This window comes from Delphinapterus leucas, chromosome 10 (genome assembly GCF_059928025.1).
Source record: "Delphinapterus leucas isolate spDelLeu-1000000601 "Yukka" chromosome 10, BTC_Dleu_Yukka2, whole genome shotgun sequence".
NCBI classification, from domain to species: Eukaryota; Metazoa; Chordata; class Mammalia; order Artiodactyla; family Monodontidae; genus Delphinapterus; species Delphinapterus leucas.
Window position 1 is genome coordinate 61,015,949 of NC_143138.1, and position 26,159 is coordinate 61,042,107.

The 26,159-nt window shown below is 44.3% G+C and overlaps 1 protein-coding gene and 1 long non-coding RNA gene across 2 annotated transcripts in view; one reads left to right on the forward strand and one right to left on the reverse strand.

The window, feature by feature from the left end:
* Window positions 1–26,159, forward strand: part of LOC149748256 (uncharacterized) — a 349,957-nt gene that overhangs the window by 124,883 nt on the left and 198,915 nt on the right. The window lies entirely within an intron of this gene.
* The window catches only part of MYRIP (myosin VIIA and Rab interacting protein), a 174,186-nt gene continuing 148,651 nt past the window's right edge, over window positions 625–26,159 (reverse strand). Inside the window, exons 11-16 of the mRNA XM_089918170.1 lie at window positions 14,299–14,493; window positions 7,602–7,763; window positions 2,843–2,947; window positions 2,670–2,730; window positions 1,167–1,285; window positions 625–810 (exon numbers count right to left, since the gene is read on the reverse strand). Of these exons, the coding sequence (XP_089774296.1) occupies window positions 625–810; window positions 1,167–1,285; window positions 2,670–2,730; window positions 2,843–2,947; window positions 7,602–7,763; window positions 14,299–14,493 (828 nt within the window). The remainder of the gene's footprint in view (window positions 811–1,166; window positions 1,286–2,669; window positions 2,731–2,842; window positions 2,948–7,601; window positions 7,764–14,298; window positions 14,494–26,159) is intronic.

The following is a 26,159-nucleotide window of genomic DNA, read 5'->3' on the forward strand; positions in this document are numbered from 1 at the left end:
ACAGCAAAGCGATTCAGATACATACACACACACACACACACACACACACACACATATATATTCTTTTTCAGATTCTTTTCCCTTATAGGTTGTTAACAAAATATTGAGTATAGTTCCCTGTGCTATACAGTAGGTCTTTGTTGGTTATCTATTTTATATATATTAGTTAATCCCAAACTCCGAATTTATCCCTCCCCCCCACCCTCCACTTTCCCTTAAGGTAATTTATTTTTAACTATCTTATTTATAACAGACTCCTTTCCTGGCCCTAGTGGTCTGCCCTTTTAGTGTGATAATGCTTCTTTTTAGCTCTTTGAAGTAACAGCCAGGAACCAGGTAACTGGACTTTGAAAGGTCAGGGGTAACGGCTGGCCAATGAAGCAAAGGCAGTGGGCAGCACTGTTGCCATATGGTACCTAAGAGATGCAGTAACTTGTAATTCAAAAGGGCATGCTCACCATTATGCCATTATCTGGTGCTTCTGTGCTCGTGACACAGGGACATGAGGGGGAGGAATGGGAAGGGAGTGACAGGTGATGCATAAAAGGCAACAGAATAAGTTTTGCCTTTTGTTGCTTCAGTCTTGTCACCCAGCCATTGTCTGCCCCCTCTGCATAACTGGTATCACTGAGGCAGTTTAGCTGGGTCTTCACCTCCCATATAAGCAGCATCAAGCATTTGCAAAATTTTGAAGCATATGTTGGTGTTAGGGTAATAATCCCTTAGCCCTCTTATATGATCTCCAGGTTTATGCAAATTATCCACTGTCCCTTCCTTTGCCATATTTTTGGGCAGCTGCTGACATTTTTTCTGAAACACAAGTAATTAATGGCTTAGAAGAAATTTAAGGAAGAGTGAATATGAATCAAAAACAGAATAAAAACTCTTATACCTCAATCAGACCTTATATTTCTGTCTACATATTTTTATTTCTCTTATATTAAATCTGGTTCATACAAGGAGCTGGAGATATAATTGACAGGATGTATCCACATACCCAAGAGGTTAGCAATATAAGGACCCCCACCACCCAACCAACAGACCATGAGACCATGCAGGAAGGATGCTTCTTGGGGCTCTGACTGGGGACCTACAGAAAGAAGGGCTACAGAATGGAGGTGCCATCAACAGTGACAGTAATTGGCATTAAGATAGAGATGACTTACTATCAAATCCTTCGTAGTGCTTTTCCTTTCTTTAGTCCTGTTTGTTGAGGAGTCTTGGAGAATTAAGTTGCGGTTAAATGTTTTAATGGTGGTCGCTGAAGATGCCTCAGTTTTTTCAGCTAAAAGGAAACACATAGGAATAAGTATTATCCAGAAGCTGGACTGATGGTTAAGGAAGAAAGACCAGGTGGCCAGATTACCCAGATTTTTGTTCTAGACTGGCATCTCATTCTGGTCCATAGGTCTGACTGTGGAAACTTTTTGTTCTGTTTATTTATTATTTATTTATTTATTTATTGGTGGACCAAATAAATCAAGGCATCATTGGTGGCTTTCTAGGCAAATGTAGCTTGGAGATAATCCAATACAGTCTACAAACTCTTATTTGCAATTCTGAAATATAAAAGGCTCTAAAAACAGCAAATCTTTACAACTTTGGAGTCAAAATTGCCTGATGGCAAAACCTGACTTAAACTGATAAGTGGCCATTTCAAGTCCTTGTCCCTCTCATGGAGCATGAACGTTGTCACGCTTTGCTGCAGGAATATTAATGTGTTTATCAGACACTACTCCAGATGCCATGAGAGCGGGCTGTCATGAAATACACAGTACATGTACCATATTACCTTTCTAAAGTCCAAATAATTCTGAAACATACATTGACCCAAGGGTTTCAAGTACAGGATCGTGGATCTGTAATATATTTAAACTGTTTAGGGCTCTGGGGAATATAAAGTAGGCACTGAGTAAACATTTGTTGAACAATGAATGGTGGAACCAGGACTCAAACATATATCTTCTGACTTTCTACTCTTCTAATTTGCAGGTCTAAATTTCTAGTTTGGCATCATCATTCTGTGGCTTCTGAATCTAGGGAAATTGTTGAAAATGTCCAGTAGATAAGGGTGATAGGACTGGCATTGCTGGAATCCCTCTAGGTTGGGCTCTTTGTTACATGCTTTTGGTGTCCTTCCCACATCTCCCTGACACTCACCATTCCAGCCCACTCTGACAGCATCCTACTACAGGCATCACCAGTCTCTCTTGGCCCATGAATGATGGGGTGGGTCAGAAGTACCAGGGAGTTAATGCCCCCACCAGAAATAACCTTCAAGCAAAGACGAGAGTTGAAATATCTCATCTTCCTATTCTTTGAGATGGAAACTCTGAGGTGCAGTTGATACCGTCTCCCAGAAGTCCTCAGCAGGGGTTAGCCTCATTTGCCCAAAGCAGCAAACTACTAATTAAAGTACATTATATTGGCTTAATTTCCTTCCCTGAATCTTTTCTTTCTTCCCTTATCAGTGTTTCTTGGAATTACCTCCCAAATCACATCTTTGTCCCAGGGTGTGCCTCTTGGAGGAATTCAAGCCAAGATAGATTCTCCACAAGGGCAATTCTGGGTGAGAACACCCCATTAGATCTGGTCCTCAAACTCAGATCTCTGAGTTACTCTGAGTGAGTGAGTCAGGCTTAATGCTTTGGTGGCTGATTTAAGCATACCTTTCACCGGTGGAGCAGGGAGTTTCCTCCTCTGCTGCCTTGATGTGTCTATGGTTTGTACCTATAAACAGAACACAGGAATCAGTACACCTTCGCAAAGCCGGAGATGTTTTATCTTCTACATTTTCCAGGTCGTGCAATATTCCAGCAGAGGGAGTGAGGGACAAACGCACCTGGTTCCTTTGCTTCTGATCTCGTTTTCTTGTGAGGCGCCCACAGGGTGCTATGTTTAATCCTGCAATGGTCAGGGCTGAAATCCGGCTCTCAATATCAGAAATCTTAATGCAACAGAAAGGCAGAATCAGTAGGGAGAAAGCCCAGGAGGGGGAGAATCTTTGTTAAAAGTATTATGACTCTATAAAGAACAAATCTGCTTTGATATATGCTCATTCATTCATTCACTCATTCAGCTTCCACCAAGCACTTATCTATTTCGTACTGTAGTGAGAAAATAAACCACAGGGCTTTCTTTGTAAATTTAATTTTCCAGTTGTTAGCTCTAGAGCATGTCACCCCTGTCAGAGGTCCCCTACGGATAAATGGAAGCCCAGGGCACAATGGGCATGATGGCCCGGGGCCATCTGGCTCAGCATAGGGGTGGGGGTGGGGGTGAGGGAAGGCTTCCCAGGGAGACAACACGATGTGAGCTTTGAAAAGCAATTATGATTTATAGGTCCTGCTTCCTTCTTCTGTGACTCCCTGAATCCAAAACCACAGCACCAGGTCTTAGGAGGGAAGCCCAGCAGCCCCTGGTTCAAGTCCATTTCCTCTATTAAGAGGCCAAGTGGCCTTGAGAAACTCCCTCCTCTCTCTGGGCATCAGTTTCCTTTACTATAACATCAGTAGGTCAGAAGGAACTCATATTTTTTTCCAACAATGTCTTAAGGTAGATATAGAGAACAAGAGTCCACTCAGCACCCGGAAAGAACCCCGGTCCATCCATGTCCCCAGGGGTGAAGAAAACACGGTCCCTCCTCTTAGGAAAGGGCATTACTGTGTGCCGTTGCCATGCTGAGTGCTTTAAACACATGAACTCACTCATGCTTCATTCATAATCCTGTGACATGGGTACCATTCTCTTGGTTTTACAGATGAGGAAACTGTGGCTTACAGGGATGAGTGACACACCCAACATCTCACAGCAGAGCTCAGCATTAATGCTACTGCTCATGATCTTGCCACGTTGCCCCCTTCTCAGAGGCCTTGCCAAGGCCTGGCATGGGGGACACTGGAGGAGGCTGGCAGAGTCAAGGGAGGAGGCTGGGATCACAGCCATCCTGCTGAGATGGCACAGCCTCAGTGTTGCTGGGGAATCAGACAGGAAACCTGAAAGTGGGCCCTGCTGCCAATGTGTGTGCCTCCGCCCTGACATCTCCATTGCCTCCACTGTCCCTAAGCTATTTTGCGCTGCACAAGACGAATTCTAATTCTGCTGCCATTTACTGAGGGCTTCTTTGGACAAAGTCCATTGGGATAGCTGCTATAGGAAGTGCAGAGGGAAGGTCTGAAAGGTCAGCAAATATGGGAGATACTTCCCCTATCCCGGAGGAGCGGCAGTCTTACTCAGATAAGGAGGAGGCAGATAAAGGCCAAGACTGTGGCAGCTGGTGAAAGAATCCAAGCTGCCCAGCAGCCCCCAGAAGGGGCCACTGTGCAACCCCTGTCCCTTCCTAGCCCCCAGATGCCTTCCTATTCTCATTCCTCAAATTTCACACTGAGAACGGCGTTCCTTTGGTTTATAGACCAATAAATTGCATAAACTTTTATCAGTCATTTGCAACTGATGTAGGTTAGATGCCCACATTCTTTCCTGGAAGCAGTTTTGATGGAGGGCTTTGCTCAGAGGGCCCTGGGAGACAGGTCAGTGGGAGAGCAAGTTGCTGACCTCCTGATTTGCTGACTGCCAGGCTCTAGAATAAGGAGGGTTAATTTTTCCAGTTTTAGTCCACAGGGCAAAGGATGCAGAAAGAGGAAAGGAGACTGCCGAGGGCTGATTTTGCCTACATTTTGTTTATCTATCTCTCTATCTATCCGTCCATCCATCTATCATGTTGTATCTGTGTTCCATTAATTCCTAAGGCTGCATATCCAGTGACCCTTACACTGTGTTCCATTAATTCCTAAGACTGCATATCCAGTGACCCTTACACTTGCTAGAAGGGGATGACCAGTTCTGCTCTGGGTTTCCTGGGAGCCAAAGCAAAAAGATCATTTTACGACTCTGTGTCCACAAGATAAAGACCAAGTACTCAGAAGAATAGCTTTTCTTGATATTTAGAGTTAAGAGAGACCTTCCCCAGGAATGCCCACAGAGATGACCCTTCAGGACACAGTGGACAGCATCCTTAGCACGCTGCCCGTGTATCATCCGCAGTTGGCTTCAGCACCAGGCAATCCTGTCAGATTAGGTCAGATTCTAGGGTTGCTTTCACCTTGGAGTCCCAAAGGTTAACTCCAAGGTGAAAGCAACCCTAGAATCTGACCTAATCTAAGAACACAATTCAGGGACCCTCCTACCATCCTGCAGGATACCCTCTGTGACATCTTCTGTGAGACTCTGCTTTGGACAAGAACAGATAACAAGGAATTAATCTTCCTTCTCTGGCAGCAACTGTAGGACAAGGAGAGTCTCCACGCTAATAAAGGTTCCCACATTGAAAAGAGCCGTAAAGATGATGGCAAGGTTGACAACCTCCCATGCAAAGTAAGGACTCTTATGCAAGTGGATATATACCTGAGGGCAGGACAAGCACATTTTTCAGGAAACCACACAGCACAGACTGGTGAAGAATTTGGGCTCTGAGGCCAGAAAGACTTAGGTTTAAAATCCTGGCTTCATCACTTTTTAGCTATTTGACTTCGGTTTAACCATTCTGAGCCTTCTTTTCTCCAGATATAAAAAGGGAAGAATAACAATAGCCACCTCATGGGGATGCTGAAAGGATTAAATACAATAATGAGTTCAAGGGTTAAGCCCAACTCCTGGCCCACAGTAAGACTCACTGAATATTAGGTATTATTAATGACATTATTATAATATTTAACAACGAATGATAAATTAATAGGCACATTCAAACACATGGAAAATGGACATTTTGGACTCCAGGATTTTCTGCCATAAAACATGGCTCCAATAATTTAAGCCTAGAAAAATTTGGAAACATGAATAACTAATTATCCAATAAAACCCTCCCAAGCACCCATAAACAATATTACTTCCTGCTAAACCATTCAAGAAGTATTTGCTGCAAAATATACCCCCAGAAAACAAATGATTTGATTCTATTTCATATAACATTAACTATAAATTGATTAAATGTTGAGTGGCATTTGTGGGAAATGATTTTTGAGGAGAGTTGCTCTTCAGCCATGCTTGCTGGTAATAAACAGTCAACAGGGCCATCTGTGATGAGACCATTCCTGGGCCATTCCTAGCACAGAACTGGTTCCCTCCCATTCTCAAGAGTGCTGAATGATATGCGCAGCTGTTGTGATTTTTGATTCTTTAAGATAAAAATATTTATTAAAAAAATAATCATCCGACTTCCCTGGTGGTGCAGTGGTTAGGAATCTGCCTGCCAATGCAGGGGACCCAGGTTTAAGCCCTGGTCCGGGAAGATCCCACATGCCGCGGAGCAACTAAGCCTGTGTGCCACAACTACTGAGCCTGTGCTCTAGAGCCCACGAGCCACAACTACTGAGCCTGTGCACCACAACTACTGAAGCCCACGTGCCTAGAGCCCATACTCCGTGACAAGAGAAGCCACCTCAATGAGAAGCCCACGTACCGCAACAAAGAGTAGCCCCTCGCTGCAACTAGAGGAAGCCCGCGCATAGCAACAAAGGCCCAACACAGCCAAAAATAAATAAATAAACTTATAAAAAAAATTATCTCCCAAAACTGTCATCTTCTCTATCCAGAGATGGTTTCAATTGATCCCCATTCTCCAGAGGATGCAGTTTTAAGATGCAGGGTCTACAGAAATAGCAGTGAACCAGGGGTCTACACTGAGCTTATGCTGCAGAGACCAGCATTTCTCGTGGGTCCTTGAGTATGTATATGTCCATGGACCCCAGTTTGAGAACCAGTTACTTAGTCCACAGTCCATTTTGATCCAGAGTCAGAGGCCAAGAGAATATCCATGAAAACTGCAAACAAGCATCTTCAGAAAGTTATAGATAATATAGTAATTAGTTCTAAAACAGCCATATCTAAATCATGAAAAATATTGGTCTAAGAAATCTACACTTCATTTTTCATTTATTTATTCATCTCATTTTTATTGAGGCCCAAACCTGTGTGAGGTGTTATGCTAGGCACTGGAGTTATTGTGTTAAGCTAGATAGCTAGAGTCCTGTCCTCAAGGAGCTTTTAGTCTATCATGGGGAAACCTGGCATTAAATAGGTAATCAACAGTGTGATGGGACTTCCCTGGTGGAGCAGTGGATAAGACTCCGCGCTCCCAATGCAGGGGCCCGGGGTTCGATCCCTAGTCGGGGAACTAGATCCCACACGCATGCCGCAACTGAGATTTCGCATGCCATAACTAAGAAGCGCACCTGTGGCAAGTAAGACATAGCACAACCAAATAAATATTTTTTTTAAAAAACAGTGTGATAAAGGTTAGGGAAGGGTGGTCTTGGGATGGAATGGGAACCTCTATAGCAAGGGTCAGAGAATTTGTCAAAGAGGAAAATGGCATAGGTTTTAAAGAGATATATTATCAAGGTCATAATTTGGGGAGAGGAAGCCTGCACTTTAAAAAAGGAGGCTTTGGTGGAATCCACCTGGAAGGACCATGCCCACGAAAGTCTGCTGGAGGTAGCAGGAACTGATAGATATAAAGGCTTTGAAATGATTCTTTTGTAAGATGGGGTGCCCTCTCCTTTTGCCCGGTAGTTCTCCATCTAGGCAGAGAGGAGAGTTCTTACCTGGATCTCAGCATGGTGGACCCGGGCGGCTGCCGTGGCTACTTGGTCCTCCAGATCTGCCAGTTCAGTCTCATCAGTGCCACTGTGGATGCAGCGGGCAGCATCCTCTAGCTCACTCAGCTGGCCTTCAAGTCCATACACGGTACCTGCCGCCAGGTACACCTATAGAGGAGGCATGGCCTTTGAGCTCAGGTCTGTGGACCCAGGACTGGTGGGGCCCCTTCAGGGGATGCCATAATTCAGGGGAGTGAGAGAGAACTAGACTCAACATTGGGAGAAAGAGACAGGGAGCCCCCCGTTTATAAACATTCTTCACACTTAAGTGGTGGTAGCATAAGGTCTTGCCCCCCCCTCACTGTCAACCACACCTCCTCTTCCCCCAACCTTTCCTGCAAAAAAAAAGTAGTATGTAAAATTTAAAAATACGATAAAATAGTACAAGAATACATGACATCAGCTACATAAATTGTGAATTTGTCCAGGGACTATAACAACCACAATTATCAAGATAGAGGAAACAAAGAGAAAAACTCATGATGTAGTTTTTCCAATCAAAATTTTGGTTGGCATTAGTAATTTGGAAAAATTCAGAAAACATGAAAGAGGTGAAATTAATTTAAAACGATTACAAATTTTGCGTGAATTATCTCTGATTAAGTACCGTGAAGTTGCTTGAATCAGGTTAAGGGAATGAAAATGAACCTGAAGTATGTAGTAGGAAAATACCTTATTTTTTAGAAAATAGTGTGATGTTGAGAAGCATATAAAATCTATGATCAATAAAGACAGTTTTTTGAGAGCTCCTGAAGATTAAAGAGAAAATAAGATAAAGGAAGTAATTTGAGGGAAAATTAAAGGAAGTTACTTTGGCTTACGAGTTTATAAGGTGATTCTCCTAAAAGTGGGCAAACAGAAAGTAAAATCGTTGGAATAATTCAGGCTGAGGACAGGGTGAGTGAAACAAATGCTCCTTCAGCCTAATTAATAACATGATGAAACAGTGGACAACACAAGGAGCTAAATGTATCTAGAGAAGGTAATTACTTAAACAGGTTCATGAGGTTTAATCAATGTATATAAAGCTCTAAACATGTAATCACAGCCATTTAGAGTTGACTTGAATGATATGCACGGTCACTCCTTTAACAGTTCCTTTAACTTGAGTTAAAAATATAACAGAGTTAGGCAAGCCAAGAGCAGTGCACACAGATGATGCATGGTCATTTGCACTGAGCAATGCTGAGTGTTGGTGAGGAGGGCAAAGAATCCTGAGATGCTCCAACTCAGTCAATTCCTTGGCATGATTCCTGCATCTGCATGAAAACTGGCAATTTTACCAAACACTTCAGAGTGGAGCAAAGGCAGGTGCAGGTTTGATGAGAGCAAATTTGACTGTGCATCACCAGGCACAATTAGCTGTGGGAGCTTCCAGCAGTGACTGACGTAGCGGACATCAAGTTGGGTGATTCATCGGTCATACAGGGGTCATGAGTCAAATGTCTGCTGGTAACTAACTGCCTTATTTCACTTTGCCCTTAGCTTTATATTTCTTTGTCCTATGCAAGTATTAGAGAACTTCTGTTTCTAAAAGATGTTCACAGTTTAATATAGCCATTTATTCCTTATCTTCAAAACAAGAAACACTTTATTGTTTGTCACATGAAGGAAATGATGAATATTTCAAAGCTATTTGAGTGGAGAAATCATTAAAAATTTGTCTCCCAAAAGTTGTGAGGTTGAAAAACTTATCTTCAGAGGGGAAGAAAAATTGAAGAGAGAGAGAGAGAGGAAAATAGAATAAGAGGAGAAGAAGAGGAGGAGGTGGGAAAGGAAAGGGAGGAGGTGGAGGAGGAGGAAGAGGAGAGGAGAGGAGAGAGGAGGAAGAGATCAGAGCGATGGCCACCACAGTCTGAGTTTGGATATTACACTTTTGGTACCCACACCAAAAAAGGGGGAATTCATTTTGATAAGATAATTAAAAACATAAACTTATAGCTTTGCACAGTGAAACTAAATTTGGAATTTAAATGAAATGAATAACTTAAGTGTGGCAATGGTTAAACATGACCTGACGTATCTTTGGTCTCAGGACCTTGATATTTCCAGAAACATGCAACACTCAGCATCGTCATACCCTATGGCTGTATCAACTTAATAGCACCTTGTTGTTTTGTCACCGGCATGGTCATCCACTAACGTTCCTTACTTTCTCTGCCAAGACAAAGCAATATGAAATTGCTCCAAGTTCTCAGCAAGGCCAGAGTGTTCATCTTTTACTTTGTGTTCCCTAAAAGCCTGCTTTCCTGGCACTAGGGGGATAGGGAGGTTCAGTGGTTTGGCACTGACACCTGCTCAGCAGGAACTTACAAGCAAGGTCATGGCACCTAAAGGATTAGAGGATGATGACAATGGTGATGGTGGTAATGATGATCATGACAGGTATTTACTGAGCCAGAGGGCTGGTGCCAGATTTCATGCCTTTATCCACCCTGCCCTACGATGCTGTGATACTTAATCTCGACTGGAATATTTTGACGATTTATATTTCAAACGTTGGCATAAAGGTACTAGAGTTACTGTGGTTATAGATGGCCATAATATTGGCTCTGTGGCTGGGCTGAAATAACAAAAATTAACATGCCATAAAATGAAATTGTTATTCTAGTCTTAAAAATAACCCATTTGAAAAACATAACCTGGAGATGCTTGCTTAATTAAGGTCCACTTTTGGCGAGAGGTATGGTTACCATGTCTGAGTAATCTACGTCCTCTCCAAACTCTAGTCACTGATGCCTGTGACCCCATTGACTGGCTCCTGGTTCAACAAGCCTTTCTTAAAGTGGTTCAAGGGATGAGAATAGGTGTTTCAAAGGAAGGACTTTATGGTCAAAGCCCCTAAAATAAAGAACATTAAGCAGATTTCTTTATTGCAGGACTTCTCAGGGTCTTTAATGTGCTAAGATGTATCTCAATTTTCCTAGAAAGAGTATATGGGTTTCTCAAGCTTATTTGTTCTTAGAGCATCTTGTTGGACTTGGCATCCATGACATATACTTTAGGGGACTAAGGTTAGACAGTAACAGATAGTATTTCTTGTTCTCTGAGAGCAGAGAGCCATGACCACTTCTAGAAGTTCTACCTCTCCTGTGCTATGGGGGTTGTACAAGGGCTTTGAGAAGGAAGATCAACCTCCCCTGCCTGATCTTGGATTCTGGGCCAGAGCTAGGTCCCCCCTTGGCCATCCCACTGTGCCTGCTGCCACTGGTTGTATACTACAACATATTTGGGGTTGCCGGAGTTATAAGGCAGAAGAAAAAGGGAAGTTGAGACTATTCCTCCATTGGCTCTGTGGCTGGGAATTAGGGGGTACCCCAGGTGGTCTCTGTCATTTAGGAAAGATAAGAATGAGGAAGGTCCTTAGATGGGGGTGGGAGGGTGAGGGAGCCGACTCACCCCTCCCACTCACAACCCTGCATAAATCCACAAGGTGGCCCTGGTGGGCCCCTACCATTCACACCACAGGTCTGAAAATGGTCATACTTGTTGTTCACTGTTGATCCCTAGATCCATTTTCCATTCTGTTCTGCTCTCCTCTGTTCTCTGTGACGCTAACCTATACAAACTTTACCACCAAGGCTCCCTTGCTGGTTGGGATGGGTTTGGCCAATGGGAAGCACCAGCAGGAGATCAAAGGCAGGAGGAGAAAGAAGTAAGAGCCTTTTTTCCCCTGCTTTTTCCTTTCCTGGATTCCACGGTGACAGCTCCCGCTAGGAGGCGCTCTTCCAGGTTCCAGTTCTCCCTGGGCTATAATGCCTGCGGGTGGTGACCACTTCCTCCTACTGCTACTCTGTGGGCACTACAGCACCCATTATCCTTGCCCACACCTGAGTCAATACTCCCTGAAACTTTCCTCTCCCAGACAGACCCCTAACAGGTACAGTAGAACCTTGTGCTTCAGAGCTCCCCAGGCATTCAGTCCGAGAAACTGAGTCCCCACTGTGCATTCAGGGGAGGCTGGCATTGGTCAGAGGTTTCTCCCACCCTTAGGGGAGACAGAGCTGATTTCACAGCCAGGCAGCAGGTGAGAAGTGTCAAAGCTAAGAGACTAAGGAAATTCTAAAATCCCCATGCCCTACCCTAATTAAGTGGATTAACAAGGCAGTTTATGAAAACAGGAGATTAGACATATGAATGTGATATTTTTTGTTTTATCTTATGTAGCTCTGAAATCTTCATAAGACTTCTTAAAGATGAATATTCTCTTGCAAATGAGGATGTTCTCTTTTTTCTCAGCGGCTTGGTCTGCAGAAGCCAGTGTTCAGAGGGCAGACTAAGTGTTGCCATTTCTATTTCTGCCATTCCCTGGGCTCCTCAGCACAAAGGAGAAAGGCAGAAGAGCAGGCGCGCTCTTCAGAACATAGACAAAAGCCGTGGTTTAATTAAATCAGCTGCACCCAGAGGCCAGTTTAAGAATCAGCCCTGCCCTTCTCCTGCTGCTCAGCTGAATTCCATCCTGGAAACAGCAGAGCAAGCAACCTGCCCATGGCTCTGTGATCTGGTGAACTAAAGAGATTAAAAAAAAAAAGTCATCCCTTCTGTGACTCAAAGACCCACAGAATTCAAAGGAACAAAGATGGAATCTCTTCGGAGGTGAAATTTGAAAAGCTGGTTGGGGTAGGGAAGGAGGTGGAAGTAGGCAGTTAACTCTATGAGAACAGGAGAGGCATCTTAGAGGGGCTGGACAGGGAGCAGGAAGTTGTAATCCCCAGCTTTTCCACTGCTGGTGTTTCTGACGTCTTGAATCAGTGGCTAAGTAGATGTGTTTCGCACTCAAAGTGTTAATGAACCCACAAAAAGAAACATGATGTACAATAAAAGGATCTTACAAAATGAAAACTCTGCCAAGGCCATTGTATTTTTCAATAAACTCCTTAGAGGGGAAAAAAAGGCATGCTGTCTTTGCTTTCAGTGTGCTGACCTTTGTCATTTAAATCTAGATTATTTCATGCATTGTAAGTTTTTTTGATACCATACTTTGTAAAAAGAAAAAAATGCCTCCCTTTCCTGGTGAACCATATCTTTATTTTAGTCTTTTCAATTCTGTGTGTGCAGGATTAGGGCCATTTTAGGACTGTCAGCACCTGAAAGAATTGTATTATAGGCATTTTTAAAGAACAGAGACCTGCACATTAGAATTAAAACATTTCTTTTAAAATAGGATTTTATTCATCTGATGTAATCATATATCAGATAAACATTCCTTGCACACCTCCTCTGTGTCAGGCTCAGGGCCAAGGGCTAGGGCTATAGACAGGAAAGGCAGCAGGTCCTGTTCTATAGGAATTTATATATCCGGTTTCCAACTTGGGCAAGACCGTGCCCTACTCTTCCCCCATGCTCCCGCTAATATTTGGCAATGTCTTGAGACATTTTTGATTGTCAAATCTAGGAGGGTGCAGCTTCTAGCATCTAGTGGGTAGAGACAAGGGATGCTGCTAAACATCCTACAACGTACAGGACAGGCCCCGCAACAAAGAATTATCTAACGCAAAATGTCAATGGTGCTGATCTAATAGGAGGTATATGAGTGAACAGAAAGGGCAACAAAGTGAGGCAGACATATGCTTAGGTTTTATGGGAATCCAAAGGGAGAGAGTCTTCTACTTTCAAAGTGAAACTAATATTGGCATTTTTTTTTTTTTTTTTTACCTTGAGTCATTTTGATTTGTTGTTGTTTCAACTTCTGGCAAAAAAATCTCTCTGATAACGTTTCCCGGTTTCTGAGAACACCATTCATTAGACCATTTCCAAATTAGGGTTGATTCTACTGGGTCTGGAAAGATGGAATCACCTGACTGGATTTGACATCAGGACTATGCCAACTGGTGATGGTAACGATGGCCTGAGTGGCTAATGTCCAGATTTCTCTGTGTCACCCCGGTTTGCATTGTTCGAGAATTCTCATCGGACCTTTACTGAAGTCTTAAAAATGATTGTAGGTGTTTATATGTAAGAATCTATTACATTCTTTCTTTCCTCACCAGTTGGAAGGACAGAAAAACCATTACGAGCAGACATATCTGTGAAGCAGGGCAGAGCAATTCTGTAGTAACCTAAGTTCTGTTGGCAACCACTGTTATTCTCTGTAGTGGCACTGGCAATGCTCCACCTGGATCCCCACAGATCCCTTATATAGTTTCTGCATACTCCCCTCCCCGCTCCCAAGCTGCAGTGTGCCTTTGTTTCCAACAGCTCAGATCTATGCAAAAACGGCATTTGAGCTACTGTAGACACTTCGCCTGCATTCAGAGAGACTGAGGTGCCCACTGGCTGTAGGAAGGGCCAGTTCCTTTGCCTTAGGTCAGGACAACTCTGAGATGCAACTTACATCACGGAGTTGCCTGCAGGATTGGGCTGAAGCTACTTTTTGTCTAAGATCATAGCTTTGCTTGACTTCTTCCCTCTCCCCACTCCCTTACCAGTCTCCCCTGGGAGCATTTCCCTAATAAATCACTTGCACAGAAATCTTCATCTTGGGGTCTGCTTCTGGGACACCCAGTCTAAGACCCTTCTGAGAATATATTTGCTATGGTGGTGGTATATTTGTGTCCTTGCCCTCTTTGTGAAGAGTTACAACATCATTAGCTTCTCCTTTGGACATGTGTGCCCTAGACAGAGCACATCCACACTGTCTTACATTTTCTTCCAGGGAAGTCAGCTGCTCATCCAGTCTCACTTGGTCTGTTCCAAGAGGAAACGTCCCTTTCTCTCTGTCAGGAGGGACAGTTGGGAACTCCCAGGGCCCTGTAGACTCTGCTATCAACTCCTCCGTGGCGTTGATGACTTTCAGGACTTCTGTGGAGATGTTGCAGAGAGAAACAGCAGAATACTTCTGTTTGGTCCAATAACAGAAGGGGACAGAAGACAAGAACCACATTAACAATGACATGGAAGTTCTACATTATCATGGTGCTCATCATGAGATCGATTCTGTTTCATAACACACACAAACATCAATGTGCCAAAGGAATGAGACACTAAAAGAATCTACGCAGTCTGAGGGGACCGAGAGGAGGCCTGATGTAACTTGGCTTAGCTTCTGTGACGCACAGTGAATTACTTCAGATTTTTAGGGAGAGAGGAAGGAGAGCTCAGGTGGAAGCCACTAGGTCCTCTGCCCACTGCTGATAGTTTCATATTCATTACCTCGTTTGCTGGATGATATTCTCTTTCCTCAACAGAGCTTCAGTCACAGACTCTGTCAAACTACATTCACGATGTGGTCCAGTGGGTAGCTTTATGGATGAAGAGTTAGGAGACCTGGGCTCTAGATCTAGCTGTCATTTCATCTAGATATGGGACCTTGGCCAGGCTACTTCCCATTTCTGGAACTCAGTTCTGTCATCTGTACATTGAGAGGATTGGAAAGAGTTTCTCTGCAGTCTCTGGTAGCTACTGTGTTGTTAGCTCACCCACATCTGTTCTGAAGCCCATTCTTCCTTATCTTCCCCCACCATTAAGGCTGAACAGAAAACACGCTGCATTTCCCAGCCTCTCCTGCAGCCAGGGGCAGTCATGTGACATCGTTCTGACCAGTGAGCCTGAAGGGAATGTCTACTGAGGGGTTTCTAGCAAAGCTTTTGTTTTCCTAATCAGGTGAATAGATGCAGCTGATGCTCTCCTGCCCCCACTTCTCTCTGCCTTGATCACAGGTCTGCGGTTAGGAAGCCAACAAGAGTGAGGATGATACCAAAATGCTGGGTCGGGTGGATCAGAAAGACTGAAAGAGCCTGAGCCCACATAGCACTGGATCAGCTGAACTGCCTCTGAACACCTTGATACATGTGTGCAAAATAAGTCCCTACCTGTTGGAGCCCCTACTGGCTGGATTTTCTGTTATTTGTGGTTGAATATGTTTCTGATACAAGTCACTTCTAGTTTTTATATTCATGGCTCAAAATTACAGTCAGTCCAGATCTGGGCCAAGGTCTTTAACGGAGCAGAGGTACTTCAGCCACAAAGAATTATCTGCATCTTTGAGTTCGTCTGAACATATAGCACCAAGAAGTAAGCAGGAGGTCAATGTTGCTTGGCACCATTGGTATCCATCTACAATCAATTTTACTTAGCCCATCACCGGGTTTGTAAACTGGAAGTCAAATATTGCCCATGGGCATTTTTTTAACCAGTAAAGTGTTTCAAGAAAGCCTGGAATTTGAATGCCTTTGGTACCTCCCAAGGTATCTATCTGATTCATATATTCTGGCCAAAATATATTAATAATAGCTCTGACTTGGTTTGCAAAGTTTGTTTCCTCAAGTAAATTCTACTGCAGGTTTTATCTCACTAGAGGAAGTTTTCAGTGGCCCTGCAACTTCACTATGGAATCAGAGTGTCTAAGTGACGAGTCTGTGGCTGAGTCCACAGTCTAGAAGCTGGCTCTGGGCTCTGGTACATGGTCTCATCCTAGGGTCTCATCCTGGCACCTGTCAGTCATCCTAGGGTTAGGGCACATGTGCTCAGAGGGCTCCTCTGCAGCCTGTCAGTTTCACAATAGCTGCTTGACTCACCCAAGAGTTATGCTTCTTTTGGTTCAAGGGAGTTTGCTACATACCAGAAAAATGGGTCTGGGTTATCAGGAAAATAAGATGGAGGAAGGTGACGCAGACTCACCAGAATAAGGGAAGTGTCCGAGGGAGGGCCAAGCCAGCTCTTTACCTTAGGAAAAACTTGCAGAGGCTGTCCGCCATTATCTAGAATCCTGTAACTCGATGTGGCAGGTTTTGGAGATGAATTGGACTCAGAATGTTTTTGGCAAGGAATAGCTGCCACTGTTTGCTTAAGTCCATTTTAGAAAAGGCAACGTTGTATGTATGAAAGCAGGTTTGGTACCCTTCTCTTCGTAAATAGAGCTTGTATTTAGAAAGCTTGCCCTTTGTTTGATAGAAGAGGTGCCTTTGTACATCTTTTGACAAAGGGATTCAGGAAAAACGGTTAGACCACAGCACGATGGAAGGGCAAATGTTAACATTTACACACATCTCCAGTTGGTCCAGGGTCATTAAGGGGCCGATGTTATTAATGGGAAGGACTTCAGAGGTGCTTAAACAGAAAGAGTTATCTGCGTCTTGACTCCAACTGAACATATAATATCAAAGTGATAAGCTGGACATCAGTGTTGCTTGGCAGTCATTGTTCCTTTCCGTCCAGAAATAGCCTTGTTTATTCAATCATAGGGGTTGCCAGCTGGAAGCCAAATATTGCCTAGAGGCATGCTTTTTTGACAAGAATGCCTTCTGTGAGATAAGCACTTCCCAGTTCTCTGCAGTCCCCACCATTCTATTGCATACATATCTTATTGGGGGCCTGTGGTGCGCAGGCTCTGCTCCAGGTGCTGGGATAAGAAGTGAACAGTGGATGAAGTCCCTGCCCTCAGAGTGTGCCTTTAGCTCTACCCCAGCCACTTGACACGGTGACATACTTTCCTGACCCCTGAAGGTATTTGCACTTGTCATTAAGTGAGAGGGAGCAGTCCCCAGCAGCTGGTCTGTGGAGAGCAGCACAGTTTCACTTGGGAGGTCTGTGGTCCCCTTCAGAAGGGAACCAGCTTCCAGCTGGGGAAGTGACTGAAAAAAATTATATGGAAACTGGACAAGATCTCTGTGGTTGGTTGGTGTCCCAGTTCTGCCCTCCATTGTGAAACACAAACTGGAACCCACAAACACTTGCAGGGAATTAATCCCACCTCTAGGAAATCGGGTGGTTCTTGCGTGTTCTACAGGAGTATTGCGGGCTTGCTTGGATGTGAGCGCGGGAGTGGACAGGGCACCTGCTGGAAGTGAAGATAACTGGGATTTAATTAGCTGTGTGACAGGAGCAGGGCACCCAACCTCCTTGTTCCTTAGCTTACTCACTAGGCCAGTAAGCGATTAGAAGGTTTGTCACAGGGTTAACACCAACTTGTTATGTAAATGTCCTATTCCCTGCCCAGTCTAGATTTAAAAGTAGAAAGTACCTTCTACAATTATGTGAAATAAAGCTATATTTAGCACCAGACAGGGTTTTGTTCAGATAAAAAGCTGGTGAGGATTCAGAGGTGCTGGCAGGGAGCCCTGTGTGTGGGAGAAATGAAAATCTACAGGAGCCTTCCTGCTTTATTGCTTACAGCTCCAGAGACCTGAGCTGAATGGCACAAACAAAGCACGATTCCAGAGCCAGAAAGAGCTCTCTATGACGGCAGCCGACGTTACTCCAGACGTTAATTATAAGATGGGTCAAATGTGACAGGTCCATGGTATCAAATAAGGGAGACGTGAAAGTGTGAAGAAAATCAGCTGACAGAATAGCGGCTGTTGCAGAACAGGAAGGTTGGCCTCAAAGACACTCGTGGCCAAGGGCCCCATGGATGATGGAATGAAAATGGCCAGTGGACTCATGCAGTAACCAAATTCAACCTTCTAGTGATCAAAGAAACACAAATTAAACAACAAATTTATTAAGTGCCGGGTACATGCATGGCTCCCTTTCAAAATGCCCAGCATAGCCAGTATGGCTTCTCCAGGGTGGAGGAGGAGCTTTCAGCTGTTGATGCGCCCCGGGGATGTATTTGCTCTGACACACTGATGCTCCTTCACCTCCCGACCACTCATGGTCACCACTGAGAGCCTGAGTGTCCTCCTCTAGGGTCCGGTCTGTGCCACATCCCCTTGTGGAACATCAAATCTATTATGTCAACTTTACAATCACCAGGCTGGAACCAAGAGTCCACGCTCAGGGTACAGAAGGTGATGAGAAACCTCCAGTGTCTCCTCCATTGCTCAGCAGTGAGGCAGAGAAACAAGCGTCAACCTCAACAAAGACTCAGCTTCCTGCCAGACTGTGACCAACAACAGGACCAATGCTGACCTTTAAGGAGGTGATGTACCACTCCGAGGTGGGGGCCTGCCACAGTGGCCATGTCAGTGGACCTGAGAAAGAAGACCGGGTCAGGACCCACATCAAAATCCCACCTGTATCTTTTCTCTTCTTTCTAGGGACTGCAGGGCAGAGCAGACTCCTTTACTTTTTGTCTCACTACCCACACACTTGAGCCCGAGCAATCTCTCCATCCTGTAGCCATGCCCCTTCTCTTCCTATAAAAACATGTTGCTAGAAACAAATTCTTCCTCCATTTACTCTTCCTTATAAACTGTTTTCCAAAGACATGCAGCATGCAAAGTGTTGCCAGGGGGAGATTCTGAGTCTCTAGAATTCGAAAGAAGAAAATATTTCCATCCTAAACACTAGATATACCTGCTTATTTGCAATCCTCGCAAATTCTCCTGATAATTTTCCAGTGTCGTCATTCATTTCAAAGCTTTGTGTTGGACAAAGAAATGCAAACTCATTTCAAGCTGGAATAAGTGGGACTGCTGCTTACCAGAATGGCTCAAGCTTGTGAACATGTGAGTAGCAGGGTCTCATTAGCTGCCTGGCTTAATAGGAAGAGAACACAGTGGAATAACAGAGGCCTGATCCCAGACCCCTCTCTACCCCTGGGCATGTGCGTGCACATGTGTCTGCCAGTCTCAGCAGCGCCAAAACGGATTCAGTATCTGGCTGTGTGTGATGAACTGGGGCTGTGACAGAGGCCTGGGGTATCTATTTATGTGACTTGATATAAGTCTTGATATGACAGAACCTAATACAATGTGGGATAAAAGCTTTGAGGACTAAATGATGTGTCCAGGTTTCTGGGGCAGAAGAGGGAATTTCCCAGTTCCACCTCCGGGGATTATTCTGACACCTATAATAAGACCTAAACAGATAGAAGCTGAAAGGACATTGACATTAGGGTTTTTGTGAGATTTAGAAGCAGGCAGTATGCTTTGAGGTCCATGGGTCAACCTATGAAGCAGGGAGGGCAGTGGTGAGGGCACTGCCACGTCAGCAGGGTCTTGCAAAGGGCCTCCTTACCCATTGGGCTCAGCAGGCGTGGATCCTAGGGCCCACCATTCTTTTAGGGGGTCCATGAAAATGTCTTAATTTCTTTTAAAATCATAAGGAAAAATGAACTATTAGTTCCAGGCACATGTTTTAATACACAATATTAATCTTTATACCAACACAATTGTAAAATACGATTTTAGATGGGTTTTTGTGGAGGAAAGGGTCCACAAAGGCAAAAGTGCTTGGGCCCACAAAAGTCATAACTTGGCCCTGATCTTGCTGATCTGGAGCCTCTATGGAGAAGGCACCTGGGCAGGGCTGGTTCCTAGGGTGGATCTGGGCAGCAGCAGCAGCCTGGTGAAGGCCCTGAGCAGGCCACTATAAGAGGGCTGGTTGTGAACATGTAGGAGATCTTTCCCCTAGATTCCCCCAAATAATGGAGGGAGACAGTGGGGGTGGGTGGATGCTCCGGTCTTGTGGTTTCCTAGTGGGGACGGATGCTAAGGTGACCTCCTCATTGTACACACCAGATCATGAGGCTTGGGAAATGCAGGTTACTCTGTGTAGATTTTGGGGAAATAACTTAATCTCTCTGAGCCTCAGCTATGAAATGGAGATAACACCATCTAGCTCAAGGGGTTTTTGAGAAGATGAAATTAGTCAGCATATTCCAAGTGTCCACAGTGTTTGGGTCCAGAGCTGTCCACCTGTCCTCAAAACTCTCCCACCTGCCCTACTGGCTCAAGATGGGCACATTACTGGTGATGGCCAGTAGCTTAGACACCTTTTATTATGTACTGTGTTCTATTTTTTTTTTTCCTTTTTGGCTGTGTTGGGTCTTCGTTGCTGCATGCAGGCTTTCTCTAGTTACGGCGAGCAGGGGCTACTCTTCGTTGAGGTGCGCAGGCTTCTCATTGTGGTGGCTTCTCTTGTTGCAGAGCATGGGCTCTAGGGGGCACGGGCTTCAGTAGTTGCAGCGTGTGGGCTCCGTAGCTATGGCTAGCATGAGCTCAGTTGCTCCGCGGCATGTGGGATCTTCCTGGACCAGGGATCGAACCTGTGTCCCCTGTGTTGGCAGGTGGATTCTTAACCACTGCACCACCAGGGAAGTCCTGTACTGTGTTCTTGAAACAACTTTCCTTGACTATTTGGTGTCTTGAAGGATGCTTTTTACTACTTTTTAACCAAAAAAAAAAAAAGTTGAACTTTGCTGCTGTTTCCCAGTTTTTTTCTCTTGCTAAGTAAGAATATTAAAAAAAAAATGCCACCATGGTCTACTACTGTCTGGCTTCACCATAATTTCATAAAGAAGGGATACCTTAACACCAAAAATGGAAAACACAATATCAGAATACAGAATGGTTTGTCCTGAGAAATGACAGTAAACAACCTGACACTGACATTCAAGACATGCACGCATGCATGCACGCACGCAGGACCCTCCGTTTCCCAGTAGGGAGCATACTGAACCATACGTACTGATAGGCAATAAAAATAAGGTATGTCATTGCCTAGCTGGGCAACCGAACAAGCCAGGCCCTCAAACATCATCTACTATTTCCCATCATCACTAATTTAATTCAAGCCTTCAGGAAGCATCTGCTCTATGCCCAGCACTGTACTGGGCCCTGCAGGGGATGCAGAGTGAGTAAGCCTGGGTTCCTGTCCTCAGAGAGCAGAGACAGGAGAAGGGAAGGAAGACCCAGGTAGCAGAAAACAGGTCCTACCCTGCACTGGGAGCCACAGGCTGTGGACCTGCAGAGGGGCAAGCAGGTTCCGTTAATGTGTGACCTTGGGGTCAGTCTGGAAGCACAGGAAACAGAAAGAACTTTAACAGAGTCTTCTAAAAACATGTTGGCTCCCATGCAGGAATTACAGGCAGAGGAGAAAAGTCTTTCAATGTTCAAGTTGCATAAAATGTGTACGGGGCCTCACCTTCTCTCCTGGGACACCTTGCTCCTGAGAGAGCCCTTTAGGGAGGAAGAGAGGAAGGAAGGGAGCCAGCTCAGTGTTAATGTGCGTCCTTCCTGTGCCGGGTCTGACCCCAGGCTTCTCGTGATTTCGTGTAACCCTCATCACAACCTGACGTGGTGGCTGTTTTCATCCCATCTTGAGAGATGAAGAAACTGTGGCTCAAGGAAGAAGATGCACAGCTGAGATTTGAACCCAGAGACTTTGGTCTTCAAGGTCCACACTCCTTCCCACCTGCCACATCACCTCCTCCAACTGCATAATTCCTGGGACCCAATGGACTGCAGAAAGTGATGGAACAACAGAACCTAACTGAATAATCAGATCCATGAACAACAGATCAGCGAGAGAAGGGCCTGTAGCCTCCACCAAGTGACATCAATCAGAACAAGCTCGTTGATTTGTACACCAATGACCAAGCCACACAACAGAGCTTGAGATCTCCCAAGCGACCAGCTCCTGTTCTGAGCCTTACTGAGCCTACCTGAGATGGAGCCACCAAAAACAATCAGAGTGAACAAGAATGTGGCCTCTGAGAAAATCTGATCTAAGTGGGATCCAGACTTCACAGCCCGCTCATTACTTTTCTGTCCCACATTACAGATGCTGCCTTGGCTTTATGAAATGCTTCTATCAAACCGCCAGAGCAAGCAAAGAAATTTGTCCAAATGCCCTGATTTCATGTATTTTTTTCCTTCTCAAAGGTAAGAAAAGAAACTCCATATGTCCTCCTGAATAGTTGACAGAAATCTGCTAGAAAAATTCAATGCAAATATGTTTCAGTTCTCATGAAACATAAGGCGCTCCGGCAAAGCCTCTACAACCCGTCAAAATACATTCTCCACGAACAGACTCACGTCCCCAACGACTGACTTGAAAGAAGGTGGCACAGAATTGTGGAAAGAAATTGGAGTATGAACCTAATAAATTAGCATATGTAATAAATTGAAACATGAAATGTAATGGAGATCAGAGAATGGACCTCTAGGAATGTTTGGGTTCTTAAATCATTTAGATTTTGATGGTCAAAGCCACCTATGAAAGAAATAAGATTTTTAAAAATTGTGATAATTGAAATGAATTTTTAAAAAAATTTATTTCATTTATTTTATTTTTGGCTGAGTTGGGTCTTCGTTGCTGCATGCGGGCTTTCTCTAGTTGCGGCGAGCAGGGGCTACTTTTCGTTGAGGTGCACAGGCTTCTCATTGCGGTGGCTTCTCGTTGCGGAGCATGAGCTCTAGGGGGCACGGGCTTCAGTAGTTGCGGTGCATGGGTTCAGTAGTTGTGGCACACGGGCTCAGTTGCTCCGCAGCATGTGGGATCTTCCCGGACCAGGGATTGAACCCGTGTCCCCTGCATTGGCAGGCGGATTCTTATCCACTGCGCCACCAGGGAAGCCCGAAATGAATTTTTTTAAATGTGCTATTTGCACATTTAATTTAGTTCCAGAAATAAACCCATTGGTCTGTATGTTTCCCCATGCTCATTTTCTTTCCCTTCCTTGGTGGAGTCCCTGTTGTTTGATGTGGGCACCTGAGCAAGGCCACTCCAGGACCTGGTGATGGTGAGAGAGGAGGGGAATGCTGGGGCCACTACCTTTGACCATACCTGCCCGGGCTGGTGTAGGGCAGGCAGGACTTCCTGTCCTGGCAGAGGAGGTGATCATGGTTGTCAATCTCTTTTGCTTAGCACACTGGCTGTTCCTCAGAAAATTATTTCCTGATGCTCACTGGACACACTTCCCCACTTGTTGGCGGTAACCAGGGCTCTGCCAGGGCACGTGCTCAGCTCCATAGTAGCCCAATGACACAGGAAACCACCTTCCATGTTCACTTGGAACGGAGGTGGCACATGGCAACCAGGGTGATCTTGATAAATGTAAGGTCCTCCTTGTTATGTCTCTGCTGAAACCTTTCCAGGTGCCTCCTATCTCACACAGAATAGAAGCCAAAGTTCTCTGCATGGCCCACACCGCGGGCTTGCTCTGGCCCCTCCCTCTCTCACTTCTCCAAGCGCTCTCCCCTTGGCCATGTTGCCCCAGCTACCCTAGCTCTTTAAGCCGGTCCTTGAACTTGTCAAGGTCATTTCCACCTTAAGGCCTTGCATGTTTTTCTCTGCCTGGAAAGCCCTTCCTTTAGATCTTTGCCTGACTTTTCCCTTTGTGTCTTTCGGGTTTCAGTGGAAAACAGAGTTGGTCAGAAAAGTCTGGACCATCCATGACTCATACTCCTTCCAACTCCATCCGTGAGCGTCCTGCTGAATCTCCTTAGCACTGATCACTAAGGACTTCTTCCCCTGTATGTGTTTACATACTTATCAGCTGTCGCCCCCAACAGTGGGTAAATTCCACAAGAGCAGGGACCTTTTCTCTCTGGTCCCTATTGTATTACAGCTCTCAGAATAGTTCAACAATTATTTGCAACAAGGATTGAACAAGAATTCAAACTCCAGAACTTGTGCCACTACCTCTCATGGGAAGTTGGCATCTTTTCCTTATTGTCTCCTGTACGTATTGCTGGCCCTGCAAACCTGGGGGAGCCATTCATTCCTTTGTTGGAGAGAACATTAAGGACCTTCCTCTCTTGCCACATCCCTTCCCCCAAAAGAACAAGTGCACATACGTCTCAACACACTTATTAAAAAATGATCTCTTCCCAACCAGGGGTGAGAGGTGGGTGGTAATTATGAGATCAGTTGTGAGTTAAATTAAGTATATTCTAGGGCATACTTCTGGACTATTTCATTGCATCCTTTATCAATATCTCACAAATTTAATTACTCTGCCTTTAAAACATGATTTACTATCTTAATAGATAGGTCCTCTTCATTTCTTTTATTTTTTCTAAGCATTTCTAAGTTATTCTTGACTTTATTTTATCAGGTGATTTTTTTGAATCCTTTTGAAAAGTTAAAAAAAACTTCTAGTTCAGATTTTGATTTAAATTACAGTAAATGTCTACCCTCATTTCGGAAGAATTCTTCTTTACACTGTCTTTCCTACCAGCAAAACTGGTAGGTTTCTGAGAGATCTGCAGTCTTCTTGTTAAGCTTTAACTTCACATTTTTTTGTTCCTATTGTGGTTGGAATTAATTTCCATTTTTATCTCCCCACTCCTCCAGTCTGGTTTGAGATTCATCTATAAATTTTAGTTATGAAATGGGGAGTTCTAATGTAAATCCCAGAACCTATTGAGCTGTATTGCGTAATTGTGCCTAATGATATGGATTCATGAATAGACCTGCTACTACTAGACCTTTTCTTTGAATAGAATGAATTTTTATTTTGCATTTATTTGCATTCAAAGTTGCTGTATTCTTTTCTTTTTTTTTATTGAAGTTGATTTACGATGTGATGCTAGTTTCAGGTGTACAGCAAAGCGATTCCGTTATATGTACCTATCTATATATTCTTTTCAGATTCTTTTCCCTTATAGGTTATTATAAGATGTTGAATATAGTTCCTTGTGCTATACCATAGGTCTTTTATCTATTTTATACATAGTAGTGTGCATAGTTGCTGTATTCTTTTACAGGCTCTTTTTATCTCAAGTAAATGTTTGTGATCTCTGACCTTACCCTGGGGATCCTTTATATTTCTCCACACGTTTTTCTCCCATTCTATGCAATAGCTATTTCAAACCCTCTCCACAATCCTGACACTCAAATTTCACTATCCCCTCACTTTCAGAAGGCAAACTTGCCTTCTAGTTCAGAAAGCTAGAGATGTAACCAAGCAGGACCTTATGGGGCCTTCCCAGGACAGACCATCCCCTGCCCCCATGTCCTCTGCCTGCCTCTTGTTTGTAGAAAGACTTAAGCCTCCTAGGCCATCCCTGAGTTCCAAAGAATAAATTTAATAAATTTAGAAGTGAGAAAATGCAGAAGCAAAGGAAAACAGTCAAGCAAGACAAAATAATAATAGTTTAGCCATTAAACAAAGTCAAATACCTTTAGTTCCTCTCAAGGGCTATAAGATAACATTCTGAGCCATATCCTTTGAGCTGTTTTGCAAATACTGAAACCCCTGCAGGTGGAAAACATTAACTGCATGCTGACCATCAGCATGTAGGCAGGCCCCAGACAGGTTGGAACCAGAAGGTTGATGATGTTGACTCCCCATTACCTCACTACCAGCCAATCAGAAGAATGTACACAAGCTGATCATGTGCCCTGCAACCCTCTCACTCACCGAACCTTTAAAAACCTTTCCGTGAAAGCCATCAGGGGTTCCGGCCTCTTGAGCATTAGCCATCCCCAATCTTGCTTGGTGCCCTGCAATAAACACTACATTTCCTTTCACCACAACCCAGTGTCAGTAGATTGGCTTTACTGTGCCCAGGCAAGCAGACCCAAGTTTGGTTGGGTAACAGAGGGGAGGAGGGGGGGAAGCAGAGAACATAAAACAAACTCTCTTCATCTTCCTAAACATCAAATTTACCCACTTACTTGTATCTGGACTATTCTGTCTTTGCCATTCCAATGCCAATGCCCCATCTGTTTTCTGGACCTCATCCCCTCCATTTCCCCAAGAGTCCCTTATTGTTGGACCCTTAGGTTGTTTCAAAGTTTTCCTAGTATAAAAATATAACACTTGATGAACTGCATTGTGATATACCCTTGGCTGCTTGTCCAGTTATTCCTTAGGATAAATGATTGAAA